The sequence below is a fragment of the Conger conger genome, chromosome 1 (genome assembly GCF_963514075.1).
Source record: "Conger conger chromosome 1, fConCon1.1, whole genome shotgun sequence".
NCBI classification, from domain to species: domain Eukaryota; kingdom Metazoa; phylum Chordata; class Actinopteri; order Anguilliformes; family Congridae; genus Conger; species Conger conger.
Genome location: NC_083760.1, coordinates 21103577 through 21121665, shown reverse-complemented (window position 1 = coordinate 21121665; position 18089 = coordinate 21103577). Strand labels below are relative to the sequence as shown.

The following is an 18089-nucleotide window of genomic DNA, read 5'->3' as shown; positions in this document are numbered from 1 at the left end:
AAGAAACGAAAATGGCACGGCTTTGCATGAGTCGGGTTAGACTAGCGTGTCAAACGGTTCCCAGGGGGCTATGGTGTCTGTGGACTTTTGTGGTTTCCTTTCAACCAGCTGCCAATTAGGCCTTGAGAAAAAGTTTTTAGCCAATGAGTGACTCAAATTAACCACTGGCACCGAGAAAACACTAAAGCCAGCAGACACAGTGCCCCTCCAGGAACGGAGTTTGACACCTGTGGATTAGACAATGACATTCAGCTCGGTTTGCAGTCAACGCCTTATAGAATTACTAAACATTTTATAATTCTCTCTTCTGTGGGAATAACTTTAATTTTTATATTACACAGTGTAATTTATGAATAATTAAATTAATATCCCCCTACTGCTTGCAGGCGAGTCATTTAATGCAGTATTTCATGTTTTCAGATCTGAGGAGTTATTTGCTCACATTTTAGCTCTCAGATAGAGTTTGGTGTAATGTAGATCACACATTAATTGGGTTAATTTGGGCATAAAGGCATGTAGTTATTTGATAGCTTTTGGAAACATTCTAGAGAATGCTTTTTTTCCACCTGCATTCAGTGTATCCCATCATTTGTGTTGAGTTAGTGTGAATTTCAATTTGAATAGGCCCTAGATAACATTAGAAATTTAGAACGTATATCGCATTGCTTATAGGATAGATAGAAGCACCATTTTATGTGTTTCACCTCATGTTTTCATTGTTTGCACCTATTATCAATTATTTCTCCATAAGATATATTGTTATTCATTGTTCATGTTTAAATATTGCTATCAGATTAGTGACTTTTGAGACAAAAACAGTTCCAAAAATTATTTTCAATACAACATTTGGTGGCTCGCAGTTATAACCAAACGTGTGAAGGGAAAATCTTGCAGGAAACCATGTTTTCTTGCAATCCCCATTCCAAGCCAACTGAAAGAGGAAATAGCATGCTGTTCTCCACAGTACACAAAAGCCATTGCGTGACTTGGCTGATGATGTCTTAAGGCCATTAAACCTATTGCTTGTTGTGCCTCAACCAGTGAATTTAAGGGGAAGGACATCTTTCAAAGCTTCATGACACACAGTAGTTGGCACTCTGGTATCCCTGAGTGTTGCCGGATAACTAAACTGCAGTTTAGCAAAGTGTCACATGAGGTACACCAGCGCCCCTGCCCCCGCTCCTTCCCTCCCCTATCCCCTACTCCTTACCTCTTATCTGCTTTTGCTATCGCCACTCAGGTCCTTGGAAATTAAGACGCATAGGCCTGTGACAAAGCTTGAGGCCTAGTTGACTGCTTTGTAGTTGTTGCTGTGTGTTGCCATACTGCGGTGCTGATATATTCATCATGCATGTCAGCTGGACGCATTGGAGGGAGAGACGAGAGGAAGATGGGCGGGGCCGAGGAATTGTTTGGCGCCACGTCTGAAAGCGACGCGTCCACATTTCACGGCTTCGACGACGATGAATTTGATGAGCCCTTGTCGAACGGCAGCGTGGCATCCCCTCGGTGCAGATAGAAAACAGAAACAACCTTACAAAAAAAGACAGAAAAAAAAAAGACAGAAACCTCTGACAAAAGTCTGCTGCTTCTTTTTTAATTGATTTTTGTTTTTAGTGGAAAGCACAACTGTTCTCTTCAGAAGAGGAAAGCAATTGTTATTTTTATCTTTAGTGGAAAACTTCTGCTTTTTAATAAGTTAGGAATATCATTATTTTTATGTAAACTCTGAAAAACAAAGAGCAATGGACAGTGTCTGCCAGTGACTGTGTAAAACAGAAGAATCTGTACTTTGGATTTTTTTTTTCCCTGGAGGGGGAAATGCAGTTATTTTACACAAAAAAAACTAAACTATGGAACATTTGGATTTAACTGTACAGTGTGATGTAGGACAGACCTGCCAGCGAAGTGGGATTTAATTTAAAACAATGAATAAAAAGACTATCGGGGGAAACGTAATTAATGTCAAAAGGAACCAGCTTCTTTTGTGCGACTGAGAAGTCTGGGCAGAAGAAAACAAGGCTTAATGGAACCATTTTGAACACGGCCCCTGACACGGTGAAGAAGAGGGCTCCTGCTGTCTTTACCTCTGGATTGCAATAATGTGAAAGTGAAGGAATAAGTGACTTCTTGGGGGAGAGATTTTGGCTTGGCATTGCCATGGAGAGAGCGGGAAACCGCAGTGGGGGTCCTGGTGGAGGGAGAGAGGGAAGGCGTGCCTGGCTGAGGGCAGTTAGCTGAAAGGTAAGAGCCCATCGGCGTTTCCTTCTCATGCTTTCTGTGTGGGCCAGCTCAGCTGCCCTCTGCTTTGAGGAACACTGGGGAGAGCAGTGCCTTTGCAATGGTGGACAATACATTGTAATGAGGTAATTGACTGAAATTAGGTAAAGCCCACTGATTGGCTCTAACCATATGGCACACAATGACTGCCTATCAAAGTTTTCATAGCTTACATGTGACAGACTTGGGAACGTGGGAATCCAGTGTCTTAACAGGGCATGAGCATTCATGATCTTGTTTCATTGCAAATTGCATTGTCTTAACCAGAACTGACTGAAGAATGTACACGTCTTCATTTGTCTAATGGGGGAATGTAATATGACAACTACGAATATTGGATTTGGGCTTATTCCCAAACCGCAAATCAATCTCCCAACCCAGCACTATGAGCTCCTCGTTGAAGTTGAGAGAGCTGATAGCTTTATAGAGACTGCTGATGACTCTGTACTCTCAATCCCCGGGTCTGACTGACAGCTGAAGCCGTTTGTTCTCTTGCGGAGTCTGGCATGTATCTTGAGAGTGGCAAAATCCTGTTCTCACATCTGAGTTGCATGTGCGAAGACACAATAGCCCAAGGAACTTCATGACCAGGGAGCTCTGTATTTGCAGATTTGTTGCATACTTCTCTTGTAAACAAGAGAAGTACACTTTGCACAAGGGCTATCCCATGAGTGTTTCTCCTCAGAATGCTGCCATTTGAGATCCAGTCGGCATGTATGAATCGGCCAGAAAGTCTTTTGCGTTAGCGAATTATGTCAACACGGCAACGTGTACCTTTCCCTGTGGATTGCCCTGTGGGTGATAAGGCTGCTATGCGATATAATTGACCAATCTAATTAGCGGGGCTTAACCCTCTGCTGAAAAAGCCCTTTCAGTGGCCATTGTGCCAGAATGAGGCTGCGTAAGTGGATCACTGTCACACAGCCATCAGCTGACTGCCAAATACAAATAATCGCCGTTTCATTTGGGAGGAATGCCGACTCAGCCAGACAAAACAGCTTTCTGAGCAGAAATTAGAGCCTTTAAACATGCCACATGTACTGTAGGATTTGAAAAGTATAATGATTAAAAAAAAATAAAAATAAAAACCAAATTCACCCTTTAGCATTTATTCGCAGGCATCTTACATAGGTTAAACATATGGTTATGCATATGGATACATTTGGATGCTGTTGAACTTTGAACCTGCAGCAATCTAGTTACAAGCCCAGTTGCATAGCATTTCACAGACATGCCTCATATATATGTAGTTCACCTGAAAGTCTTCGGTTCAGAAATGTAATTTATGAGAAAATGCTAAAAAAATAAATAAATGGATATTGTGTTTTCTCATACACAACAAATTTCTGGTCCATATCAGAACATGTACTCAAGGAGTGTCCAGGCAGGCAAACCATATATTTTCATGCCCAGTTTGCTGTCAGCTTAAAGAGTGGTGTAGATGGGGAAACAAACAAACTCTGCCATTTGATCTGAAACCCACTCTGGCTCGTTCAGAACAGACCAGGGGATTGCTAGTTGGACAGAATGGGGCTTTGTCATCTCCTCCCAAATAATCAGCCACACAGACTTGCAGTGCATATCAAATGTCATTGATAATAGGACAGTAACGTGACCCAAATAGTCAAGAGTAAAGTTATTTCTTTACTCTAATGAACTGTGGGTTACTTATTCATAATGTCAGCTTGGTTTTCCATTTGTAGGCCTGGTAGAGTCCAGTTTCTTCATATGAATGTGCACTAATTTTCAAACGGTAGTTTACTGCATATCTAGTGTAAACTGTCCCTTGACAAATGCAATGATTGAATTTGCCAGCCTGGTTGCTCTCACCTTTTCTAATTGTTTTAGCATTGTCATGTTGCCCATTCAAAGACAAGTCCTGCCCATTCCCTTCCCAGGAACGCTGACTCATGAGTGATCAGCCAGTAGGACAGGAATCAACAGGAATCCGCCACAGACTCTGCTCCCTGGCGCCCTGGCCCCCTCACACCCCCCTTCCATGGACCGCAGGAACCTCCAGTACAGATCAACTCTCCCACTGTCCTGCTCTGCCTTTGCAGATAAGCAGACAGACAGACAGACACTTTCCCGAGCACGTGCAATAAAGTCCCAGACGCCCTGGTATTTAGAAGAAGTGTACCCCCTACCCGTCCCAGGCTGAGTTGGGACTCAGACTTTGAAGATGACTAAAGCAATTATGACAAAAGAAAAATGAATTATAAAAATAAATCTGAGCACGTTTCAGGCAGCCATGCCCACAGCCGTTTTAAACACTTTTGTTTTCAGCCTTCTGATCTAGAAATTTAAGAAATCTTTAGTTAAAATAAGAGACACTGAAGAGCATTTTGTAACATCACTGGAAGGCCATAGTAAGAGGATCAGTAGGCATCTGCATTTCCTGCATTGCATGCTTCTCTCCTTGTTTGCCCACATCCTTATTTGCTACGAAGAATAGCAAAAAAAGCCAGTCAAAAGACCTTTTGTTCAGCGTTATGCAAGAGAAGCAACCCTTTGTCAGTCAAACTGCTTTAAAAACTCTGTTTAAATGGTGTAGAAATGGAGAATTCCATACGATATTGTGATCTCCTCTTGTGAACTGCTTGGCTTCTTCTCATCGCCTCCAGAGAATCTGCCTGCTCATAAATTCTTACCAGAATATTTTTTTTTTCCAGAAGGACAGCAGAAATCCCTAGCAGAAATGTCAGGGGAGGGAGAGTGTACGCTTGTAGAATTGTGTCAGTGAGCAGAAGCTTCTCAGAAGAGACAGAAGGAGTTTTGAAAAATATCTTGCTTTGAAAATCTGTAAGGATTCCCAGTAATGGCTTATTTATGGTAGTTGTAAGAAGTGGAGACCATCTCCGGTTCCTCTCAGCGAGTAATGGACCAGCTCAGAGTTAAAAATAATAAATAAATAAATAAAAATCCACAGAGACGGCACGTCAACCTGTCTCTTCCGAATGGAAAATGCCAACTAGATGGGAAATGCAAACCGACACGGCACTGTATAAATGCCGGCAGTTTGCTTTGGCTGCCCCCGATCAGGAAAGGTTACAGCTCAGGACGCGGTTCCTAAATGTCACTGCTGGACCGTGTGCCCCCACCATTGTATGCTGTCGCCCATTCCTCTGGGCCCGCACCATCTGCCCTGACATATCGGAGTCAAAAGGCTTGACGCTGGGCTTGGCCTCGCCTTGGACAAGAAGCCAAGCCTTGACACCCGGATCTGCCCCTGCTCCGCTCTACGAAGTCCTGCAACTGCAATGTCACTGAGCTGTCCAACAGAGAGAGTGGCTCCTGAGAACCCGCTGAAAATGGCCCCTGTCTCCAAACATGGGGATCGTAGTTCATATTTCTGATATGACTGTGAGCGGGTACATATGGACAATAGCCAAGCCACTGTGAAACATGATAATGCTAAGGGGAAAGATTTGTTTTTGCTGGTGGGGGAGTCCATGTGGGTGATACAAGTCTTCACAATAGGAGTACCAGTGATTTGAAGTGTTTTGGAAAATAGCATCAAACCCACTTTGTCTTTCACCCTGTATTTTGGAACTCTCTTGAAAATTATTTTCTTGTTGGTGATCTCTTACAACACTGGATCTGCTGACTTTGTTTAGCGTGGTGTTCCAGATTCATTTAGGTTTTCCCAGTACATTTATTTGTTTCTCAACCTCAGTAGATACTCAGGCATTTTAGAGCTATTGAAGTTATGTAAACTGTGCCGTATCTCAGATTTAAATATAATCAATTGTCAAAGAAGTAAATCTCTTGAAAAGGAAATGGGTCTTCCAAAATTCCAATAGGTTTACCATTCAGTCTGTATAGATTCAATCTAGTGTTCTCTTGTGTGTTCAAAAGTACAATAGGACTTCATCATGACTTCTTTTTGTCTCTTGGTAGACTGTCCAGAATTACAATTGCAATATTTTGTAAATGCGGGTTTTCTCTTTCTTGTTAGCCATTTCACATTTAATCCTAATCCCCACAGTGCATAGGTTACTCACCTTTGAACCCTCTGTAAAATAAGCCATTATAATGGGAAAGAAAAGGACGTATAATGCCATCCACTTGAAAGGGGAAGACCGTATGTTGATTAAAAATATATATTGACAATGTTCTTAATGAATTTAAGTCAGTGAATTATAAATCCTGAGAGTGAATGCAAAAGAAAATAATTCAAATACCAAGGGGTATTCCTCTCAGGAAATGCATATATTGCATTGTGAATGATTAAATACTACAGCTTGTAAACTTAAGCCACCATAGGGATAAACTGCAAGACAAATCAACTGAGGAAACTCAGCACTGTATGGATCCGTCCTCAATTACCACTGCTGTCAAAACACTGGACTGTTCCATTCTTTTTGGTGCTTATAATAATGACATGGAATGAAATCCAAAGTCAAATATAACAATGGATGTGCAATGTGACTACAATGCAGCTGTTAACCCCCTGCAAATCAAATATTATTTTCTGGAACATAACTGTATTGATTTTCTTAATTGAGCAACCATGAACAGTTATGTTAAGGTTTTGAGTCATAGCCTGTAAGTCACTGAAAGGTTTGCATTCATACTTGCAATTACAACATGAGCCATAGTATTTGCTGCTGTCTTATTTGTCCATGTTGGTTTTGGGTTTTCTCAGGATTAGTAAAGTGTAGCTCATTATCTTTCTCTCTCTGGGTTCTGAGCCCTGTAAAATATCAGCTCATTGAAAGTAAATGGCCTTGCATAAACAGGACCGTTCTTTTGGAACAGATTTTCTAAGGCATCAAGCTGAGGAGCCGGAATTTCTGTTATCTCATTCCTCACCCCAGTAAATCCAAAACTTCTTGGCTTGATATAAATGGATTGTTCTGTGCTGTCCTAAGACAGGTCAGATGGTGTCCTCCTGTCTAATTAAGATTCAACATACTCTGAGGTCTCTGTGGGTGGGGAAGATTGCATTTTCAGACAGGAATAATCCATGTATCATTGGTTTGTAGATGACAGATGTAATGGACTTAATGTGTATCATCCTGTGGGGAAACTTCTGAAGGCTTTCAACTTTATCCCACCGACACTGAAGGAAAGGGCTAAATCTGTGGCTATGGAAGCAAATCATGATATGATTTTATTGTATTTGTTAATGCTGTATTGGCTTGTCCTTGAGTGGCTTGCATACCTTACATATACCCATACACTGAAGTAATTCCTAGAAAGGATTCCTGTTAAAGGATATTTGACAAATGAAGTTTAAACCCACTGTTTACTCGACCATTTCCTTAACCACTATGCTACACCGCTGTCTTTATTTGATCATAAACATTGCATTTTTACTTATGCTACTTGCAGTCTTTTACTATAGTGAGAGGAGTGAACCCTATGATTATGTTGGATGCCAGTGCAGGATGGGCAATGTGCAGTAATTGGCAGATTCTTACAGATTCTAGATGTTTCTCAGCTGATGGTCGTATAAAAATAAAATAAAAAAGCTGCCGAAAACATTTTGGACATCACATTCTGTCTCGATGTAAGCTAGAGGTGGAAACTGCAAACGTTTTCTTTGGAGAAAACCAAAATGCACCTCAGCTAACGGCACACAAGCTTGTGGCCAAAGCGGTGCTAGAACAGGTGTTGAAACCAGCGTCTTCACCTCTGCTTGACATCTGGTCTTTGATGAGTCATGGGAAATGTAGAGATGGCACACCACAAAAAGATCAGTAAGATTGTAAGATACTGCAGACTACTTGTCAAAATACATTCTCTTGTTAATTCACTGGAAAAAGGTCAACAGGTTCCAGGGCAGCCATTCCTGGTGCCTGTGTAGACCAGTCAGCGTGGGCATGGTCCATTTGACGTGCTACACAGGGGAAAAGTCTGACATGTAAGAGCTGAGTGGTGGAAGCATTGCATAAAAAAGCAATACAACCTTTGCATATGTCAGCAACCTTTATGCGATGCATTACAAAAGGTGACTCGAAACAGTTTACGGATGAATAATAAGAGATGCTGAGGGCTGGCAAATTCTTCTCACGTCTCTGGACAGGTTAAGAACATCTCATCTAGAGCTTTGACAGTGCAGGAGTTAGTTGACTTGGCAGTTTTCTCATGTCTGTAGCACTCAGTTGCAGCTATAGTTATAGTGAAACCTTGCAACATGAGTCTATCCCTTTGCAGGGTTCATATTTTCACTCTGTTATGAGATCGCCCCGGGCTATCACGGAGCGTACTGGTGGGCCAAATAAAATGTCAGTTATTAGCTTGTCCCCTGTCCACATACAATGCTAATGTGAAGGAGGGATGTCTTAAGTGGCCCTTGTCATCCTTGTCATAACAAACGATCTGATTAGCACACTGAGTTAAAGACCAAGGTCCCTTGATGGGGGACTACCTTCAATAGAGGACACTGTCTATGCGGAGCTCCATAATTCTGTCAGGTCAAATAAAATTAGCCTTGTTAACAGCAGGAACAAACAAACCCATTTATTAATCCTCAGTCATTAAGTTGTTATAGAGCTTTATAATCTGGAATCACCAATCGCTCGTGTAAAGGTGGGCAGAGGTGACGGAAAGTGACAGTTGGACAGGGCAAGCTTTTTAGTGATTGTTTTTAAAAGCATCAAGGTGCTATGCGAGCTGTGAACTGTTTGTAAAACCCGTGTCAGTTCAGATATGCGCCAGGAACTGAGTTTTGACCCACTTTGGAAGCTGCATGTGGCCTTCCAGTCTGCAAGGTATTGTCAGGGCTGTATATCACCATGGCGCTCAGCCAGGTTGATCTGCTGCCAAGCTAAAGCGCAGCACAGCACCGCTGCTTTTCGCATTAAGCGCCACAGGAAGTGGTCATGCTCGCCTGTTTGTAAGTGTGCAGCCGTTTGCTCGTCTTTGCTCACGCGCTTGCACACACTTTCTCCTTCTCTCTCAGCCTCTTGTATGGCAGTGGAAAGCTTGGTATGTGCATGATAGTGCTCCAGTCTGGTTTTATATTAGGCTTGTTATCCTGAGCAATACCAGGCTGCGTTATCAACCGCCCTAAAGTTGGAAGTGCTGAAGGAAAGGGAGGAAAGAACAGTGATAGCCCCTGGCATTACCCCGCATTGTCCACAGTAACATGTGCTATATCAACCAGATTCAGGCTACGTGTAATGCATTCTTAGTGAAGACATTCAGTTGCACGATTTATTTTATTTCCTTGACTTTAGCAACGGTCTGTGTCACAATCCTATATAAACAAGGGGAAAAATGTCCACTCAAAAAAGTACTTGATGACCTGTTTTCCAGTTGAATTGTCACCGGAATTGCATGTAAAGAATGTAACCCACAGGACTGTGCGTGCTCTTGTGTAAAGACAAAGGTTAAGGCCATGCAGATCAAAATACAGGTATTTCCACACACACACACACACACACACACACACACGCACACACACACATGCAAATACATGCACACGTGTACTCACACACATACACATACGCATATACACACAGAAAGCTGTCAGACTGTTTCCTCAAATACACCAATGAAGCACACACTGCATGGCCTTCCTCACTCGGCTTAAGCTGAAGTGAACCTCCAAGTTTCTTACTCTCCTGTTCCATGACTTTTCCACGGGGGCTTAAGTGTTTCAACCAGTCATCTTTGGCTAAGAAAAAATGGGGTGATCCCAGTCTCTGCAGTTGAGAATAGTGTTTATTTGCAAGCCCACAAATATTTAACCCCACATGGAGACACTTAAGCAGCAGCACTGGGAACTCTTCTGGGTTCTTAGCAATCTCAATGAACCTCGTACAATTGGGTTTAGTGCACTTGTGAGCAACAGTTGTCCTCACTGAACGAGGCCACGGAGGATGTGTTAACAGTAGCAGATGGTTTTCAATGAAATATTGTACAGTCCTTATACCTCTTAAAGGAGTCAATGAAAGATGCAGCTCAGTGGTTCCGCTTCAAGTTGTAGTGGAGCTGAATTGAGATGAGAATGTCCGTTGTAAACTGATTTTATTTTCAATTGTAAATAACTGAAATGGTAAAAAAAAAAAAGTCTTTGTTAGTGAAACTATTTTTATTGTAACAAAAGGAAATAAAGAATGAGACTCCTATTCTTGCCTGGGTTATTGGTGTTTTAATGGGTCAGTGGTTTGTAAGTGAGTGTGTGTGGTCTGCCAGATCTACCTTGGTACTGTGATTTCTGTCTAATCGCAGAACCTGGCTGAACAGGTCCAGTTAGAAGCTAAATGCCCTCTAAAACGTGGGGGCATGACCTCATACTGGTGCATTTGTTAAAATACCGAAGAAGAAAACACAGGCCAGAACCAGAAAGAAGAAGTAAAAATGAGTTTATATTAAAAGTTTGTGTCCATATAATATTTATAAATGGTAATCATATCATATCATAACACAAGCAAAATGAAGTTCAGATGGTTTGTTTTTTAATTCCAACAGCCCAAACATGTCTGCCCTAGTGCTCACCTCTTACCCCAGACCTTTTTTTCATATGCAGAAAGATTTCAGCAGCTGTTAGTTGAGCTTGAACTATCACCTCATGTAGTTCATTAATTACAGTTATACAACCACAACAACAACAAACGTACTATGACCACATCACTGTCATTTCTGTGAATGTCTTTATCTTTATCCTTTTAACTGTCATTAAAACCTGTTCCACCAATCCACCCACCATTTTCCTATCAGCATTAGGCAGGCTTAATCTGCGATCCACAGCAGACCTTGTCATTTATCTCAGCGACACATTAGCTGGTGTTTGCATATCAGATGTTTGCATAGGTATGAATGGACACAATGATATCACGCAATAGCTTCATGGTGGGTGTGGTAGGTTATTAACATGCAATGTCTTGATTATATTTCCCTTTAACTTTTGTCTGTATTTTATTTGGTTACTGCACTTGCAGTGAATTTCTAACAGTTTTGCAGTCGAGTGGGTGCGTTTGTGCATGCTAGTGTAACATTTTGGATATTCCACTTCACTGGGACATGCAGTGATGGTTCATGCAAAGTATTGTGAATCGCTACCTGTCCATAGTATGTGTATTGTGACCAAATTATGCTTTCTTCATGATTTTGACCATACTGTTAATGCATACGTTATAAATTCAAATGGAAATATCCATAAAGGTTTTGCTCTTTGTTGTTTTCTTGCTATTGTAAATTTTATTACAGCAGCAAGTGTAATTCTTATTTTTGTGAAAGCAAACAGCAGTTATAAAACCACAATGTTTTCTCAAACACGTATCTCTATGTGGAAGTAGACAAGTCTGTTGGGTATAGCAAGAGGCCCCAGTTCATTACGACATTGTGAAGCTTTTCTGAGCACAATAGAACATGCTCCTGTTCTAACCCAGCTCATGCTGCACGGCATCCTGGGAAATGCTTCCAGATCCCCAAGCTCATCAGAGGCGGCCACAGCGCGCCTGGATCTCCCAGATAACACTAATTAGAAGGCCATTTTTAGCCTTGTTTCCTTCACTTCCTGGACAATTAGTAAATGGCGCATGCTGGGAACGGAAGCAGAATCTTGGTCTGCCTGATTCAGTACACAGAGCCAGGCTTGCAAGCTGCTGCGTTCCAGGCTTTATTGAGAAATGAAATGATTAATTGATGGACTTTGACTCTTAGGCAAAGTACCTTCTGTGTGGATCATAAAAGGCATTGTAAAGAAGAGAGCTGGACTTTGACTGTGTAAAAGACTTGGATCAGGTCAAGAGCGATTGTTTGCCTCATAGCTGAACACACACACACCTGACGATATGAATCATGCAGCCTGGAAATCTTAATTTAGCCAGATTAATTTGTGACAATTTTTCCCTGGAAAGCATCTCTGCCCCTCTCAGTAATGTACACACAGAGCCAGGTGAGTGAATTTCTACATAGAGACAACTACATTTCTACATAGAACTGAAAACTGGAAAATAAGCTTTGAAGCAGCTGTTCGACAGTAATATGACCATGATGAAAATGTACTGTATATATCAGCATTCTGGACCATTTCTGTTTCTAAACTGATGTTTTCAGTGGGGCTGGACATTGGTCATGAGCTTGGAATGTAGTATCACTGGATCAGATTCATGAAAACATCTCCATATTACATCAGAAAATGGGGTGTGCTAACAGTCGCCTCCTGCCAAGCCTTCTGGCACCAGAGTCTGCCGACTTTACTGGTTTAACAGGCCAATCGCAGGCTCGCAGTGCAAGGAAAGAAAGAGCCTGTGAACTCAGTCTAGCTTCAAAAATGAATAAACCACCAGGGCACTGTATGTGATTCCTGAGTAAGTGTCCTTGACGGGGACAATGTTAAAACAGGTTGATTTCTCCCAGATTCGCCATATGCAGTTAAGCTCAAACTACCCAGTGAAGCAGACTTCTCTCAACTCCACAGTCAATCGGTTCAGACTGTGATCTTGCTATTCCACCTCCTCCTCCTCCACCTCCTCTTCTTCCTCCTCCTCCACCTCCTCCCAGGCCATCCCACCTGCTTGCAGTTCACAGACAACATGATGCAGGCGGTGCGCACCTACCAATGGCAGTGCATCGAGTGCAAGTCCTGCAGCTTGTGCGGCACCTCGGAGAATGACGTAAGACCCTCCCTCTTGTTACCCACCCTGCTTTGTGTGTCAGGAGATGGGTAGAGTTTTAGGCCAATCACACTACAGTTACCCTCAGTGCCTTGGCTGTTATCTCCCCATGGGAAAATGGGGGATGTGATAACATTGCAAAGCTCACTGGGCTAATGGCTCGTGTTATGCAAATACGACCTCTGCTGCTCTGTTTCCTGATTCGCCGCCCTACTCACTGTTGCCTCTTCATTGGCAGGACCAGCTCTTGTTTTGCGATGACTGTGATCGGGGATACCACATGTACTGCCTGAAACCTCCCATGACTCAGCCTCCTGAAGGTACTGTCGGCCAACGCACTGCACCTACGTACAAATCCCAAAATAATCCGATAGGCAAGCTGTTCTCACCTCCTAAGTTCAGTTCGATGTATTTACAGGGAACCAATGTTATCTAGCTGTTTAAGGGGTGTACAGTTCAATTGGACGTGTTAGAAAAATTGTCTTTCTCTGTCTCTCTCTCTTCAGGGAGCTGGAGTTGTCATCTGTGTCTGGAACTGTTGAAGGACAAGGCTTCAGCCTTCACTGAGCCATAGAGGGAAGGGTTGCCAAACATCTACCCAACGTCTACATGACAACACAACCACATTCCCAATGAAACACACATACACAGAGACAACACAACCACATTCCCAATGAAACACACATACACACACAACGACACCCAGCACAGCAACATTCCTAGCTATCAAAACACATACAGTGGTAAAATCCTTCTGACAAACACACCTTCAGTATATGGGTACAGTCACACATTGCGGTAATATCTCTTGTTTAATTAAAACCTAAATCTGCAGGAAAAAAATACTGTTACAGTCCTTACCTTTACGAATCGGTAAAGCAAAGATAACTATAGGTCCGAACACTAGTGATACATCATAGTTCTGTATAATCTGTCTTTACAGGATAAATCATTCCATAATTTGTTAGATTCTGCAGTAATACTCTACCTCATAATTCATTCATTAGCCACTGAATCCAAAGAAATGTACAGTAGAGTGCAGTTACAATTATCTGCCATTTGAATTTGAGTGTATGAGAAATCATAAAGGCAATGCTATGAAAATTCTTGATAAAAATTATCCAAACAAAAACATAGCTTAGCAGAGGATTAAGAAATGTCTTCACCACCACATAACCTCCACACCTCTTTAGCACTGTTGCTACAGTGTCAATTTGATACAGTGTTACAGAAACATTGCAGGAAGGCGAGACTTCAAATTGTAGAAAACCTTCAGTTGTTCAGATCTTTGTACTAAATTAAATTGATTAATGGTGTGATCTAGTGAGATGTGCGAGTGACATAATGGTAGTGGAGAGACATGCTCTCTTAGAACAAATAAGAAACTAGATTTTCTTTAAAGTTAAGCCCAATGATTTTACTCCTGTTAAGTGAGGATTATATAAGCCTGTTTTCAACAGTAACATGATTTTATATTCAACATAAATATCATTTTACAAACATGTTCATATTAAACACAAGAAGGGAATTTGAAGCAGTTGCCATGCTGATATCGTAAACCATTAACTTCCTTGAGAATTCAAGGCTAAGACTATGTAAAAACCGTGTTAATGTTTCTACAATAATTGCCATTTTTCTCTGACAGTTAAATCTAGCCTCACTTCCAACCACTTTAAATATCTTTTCCACAATTTCCCAGAATTCATATGTTGCCCTTCCTTGTTTTGCTGAAAGAAACGTATGATAACTCAGTTGTATGTTGTCTAGATGCAAAAAGGTTTTATATGAATGGGCCTCAGTGGAAATCATGAACTGGGCAGGTGTCATCGTACACAGTTACAGTCTATGGAGGCTAATTTTGAAACTATCCATGCAAAGCTGATGTACAGAGAATTCTAAAGAGATATAAAATGTACTGCCTGTATTCCAGAGCAAAACTGAAACAGCTCTACGCTATTCACTGTGATCACCTGACCTCATTGGCTTTCAAGTTAAAGCAATAACACGACAAACCAAACTGTCCTTTTTTCACTTTTTCATTCTGTGCAGCATGTGCAAAAAACCTGACAGTGCCAGCCTGAAATCACTGTAATTATTGAGTTTTATTGGAAGGCACATTTAATTTTCAGTTATGAAACATTCCAGACTGAATAGGTCTGTATGGGACTGATGAAATTATATAAAAATAATTCACATTATTAAAAGGTTCTGTTTTTTTTTTTTTTTAGCTTTCCATTAGAAACAGTGAGCCTTGGCTTTCGTATTCACCAAAATGAGAATTTATTAGGTTTTTTTTGTATGTCATTGTAAAAATGTTTTACCATTTACCCGAGGCATTTTATTTTTACACGAGATCTTCATGCTTAATTGAAATGTGTATTTTTGGTATAAGTATAAAAAAAAAACATCCTCAAGAACATTAATAGTCTAGGCAGCATAAGAGCTTGTGTCTTCAGTGTACGGGTTTGTATTTATGTGGGAGATAACGAGACAAATCTTTAGCACAGTGATGTGTAGGTGGGACACAGGCTTGTCTGCTTTGGAACACTTATACATTAATCACTAGTGATCACTAATGTGTCTTCAAAGTATTGCAAACTTATAGATAAATCACTAGTGAACACAACTGTATAGTCAAAATGTTTCAATCTTATAGTAACACTGTAATCCAGTAGGATTTACATATGTACTGTAAGAGTATATCAGAAATTATATACTCGTCTGTGTATTGGGAACATGTCCAAGACGAGCTTTCCCATGTGTCATCAAAAGATAGTAAAATGCCATATAGCATCCTTGGCTCTTACTTACATACAGCAGAGTTATTCATGATAATTCACAAATCTTTATTTGGTATGTAAAACCAATTTATGAACCATGTTTTAAAAAAGTTTGTTGTATGTATATTAGTTGCCTTTTATATTTTGTTGTATTTAAGTTGTGCAACATACAGGTTTTGCTGTGATATTATACATTTCACTGTAGTTTGGAGCCATTGTATTTTTAGGATCTTTGTTTACAGTCAAGTTTCTAATATAAACTAATACTTGGTAAGATGTTTTGTGACACCATGTGGCCTCAGTAGCCCAAAATGTTCTCTCCTGGTCTGTAACATGTTTTTTTTTTATATTTAATGAAACTTAAAGTAACTATTTGAAGTGTGGCAATGGAACTGGAAGGGGATATGCAGACTTGTATGGTTACTTTTGTATTTGTCTTCTTCAGACAATCATGAAGTAGTTGAATGCTGTGGTAGATGTATTTAGTTATTCAGAGCTGTGTTTCCCATTTAATGGTGATTGAACTACCAACCCCTGAGTTGAAATATGTATTATGGTGTATTTGCATCATGGACCTTTTTAGATTTGACTTTGAAAAATATTTTAGTTTATCAATGTAATAGCACCGTTTGAGGTGCAGTATAGCTTGTTACTGCTGAAAATCTGCCATGGAATTTCTGTTCTCGGCAGTGTCTGGAAACAGGCTCTCGCACTGTAAGGAAAGCAACACACCAATCAAATTCTAACACATTGCCTGTAACATCCCTGCCCTACTTTCATACTTTCCTTGTTTCTCTGACATATTACATGAGTATTTTCCATCTGGTCGTTCTCACATTTCTATTTGTTCTACTTGTCTGAATAATGAATGGTAGGCTCTATTTTCTATGGCAGTTTCCTTTTTTGCCCCCCCTCTCCACTAATTTTTCAAGAATGTCTAATTCCATAATCCATGGACTAAAGACTTTAATTATTTATTACATCAATTTTTAGCAAAAGCTTAATCAGTATATTAACTATACTATGTAAAAATAGCCACAGCATTGCTGAGGGAGGGATTCAGCTACAGTTTGTGCAGGTCAGCAGAAAGCAAAATGGATGCTCGCAGGGTGTTTTTCATCTGGGGAAGAGGTCAAGGGTGAACCTCCAAGCTCTGGTCTATGCCGCTAACCTCTCCCTGACCTTTGACCCCTATTCTCTGACAGCTCATGAAGGATTACTCTAGCACCAGAAAGCAGCTTCCAAATTCCACGAGCAGTGGTCTGTGTGGGAGGAAAGGGACTGCCATAGCCATTTTGGAGAAAATATTAAAACAAGAAGAGAACAATACTGTACCCTGAAGGTGCAATTAATTTAAAATAATGATTAGTGAGATGCTTAATGTTCTCATCTTAGAAGAAGCACGATTCCGTAAAATAATAATAATCAAGTTGGGTGAACATATTTATCTTTTGGTAAATGACAAATGTAAATTAAATGCATATATTTTTTCTGTCAATTAGGAAATTAGGAAATGTATAGATTTAAAAACCATAAGTTGTTGAGGCTGGTCCCAGTCAATATTGGTACTGGTAAACTTACCTTCTTCAGAGCCCGTCACTTACCCTTTCATTGTGATCCAACATTGTTTCTGAGAACATCTTAACAACATTAAATCAGACCTGGATGCAGCATCCCTCATCAGGTCTGATTTAATTTCATGTAAATGGATGATCAAGTGCCAATATTTCTATATTTCTACTTTTTAGAACACCAGAGCCAGCTTCCACCAATCTAGTCACCATCTATTCTATTCAGTTTAGACACATACCAAGTAACATTATTATATTGTAATCCAAATTTGTATATTGTTTACAATTATCAGATTTTCCAAAGCAATAATCTTACAGAATGTCTCTACTATGACCTAAAAATAGTCTGGTAAGATAGCCAAGTTAACCATTACAACTACTGTTATGCAAATATAAAATATGATTTTCAGAAGTCATTTCAGAACATCCAGAACATCAACACAGAAGTGTTGGTATTTGTTGAAAGGCAATTTCACACTCAAACCCTCAGCCCTGATAGGTGTAGCTTCCATTCCTAAACTTGTACTAGAATGTCGAGAAAATTGTTAGTATTGACATGGTACAATAACATGTACAGATACAGAATTTAACAGAATGAACATACTGTGTTTGCCTTCCTATTGAGTGCAACCCCTACAGTTTGCTGATAAAACATTGAACCGCCACTGATGCATAATGGGTGAAGTGTGAAATGTGTTTTTGATACAGATCATAATTATGTGGATGAAGTGTTATAGAATTGCTCTTGATATACTTCCAAAGGGTTAGGGTGTGGTGAAATGTATTCATACTTATACTTATGGATTTTTCTTTGTTACACTTAGTTTTTATATTTGATGGTCCTATCACTTAATCTGCAGTATGCAATAAAAGTGTTACTGACA

General features: G+C 40.4%; 1 protein-coding gene across 4 annotated transcripts in view; it reads left to right on the top strand.

The window, feature by feature from the left end:
- Window positions 1-18089, top strand: part of LOC133123749 (zinc finger protein DPF3) — a 50834-nt gene extending 32745 nt beyond the window's left edge. For 2 of the 4 annotated variants that reach the window (XM_061234268.1, XM_061234262.1), the window contains 3 exons: window positions 12742-12854; window positions 13093-13174; window positions 13361-18089. In XM_061234268.1, coding sequence (XP_061090252.1) covers window positions 12742-12854; window positions 13093-13174; window positions 13361-13428 — 263 coding nt within the window. In that variant the 3' untranslated portion in view covers window positions 13429-18089. Of the gene's footprint in view, window positions 1-1358; window positions 2245-4178; window positions 10362-12741; window positions 12855-13092; window positions 13175-13360 lie in introns of those variants that run through there. The other 2 variants (XR_009708246.1, XR_009708245.1) reach the window with 1 other exon arrangement.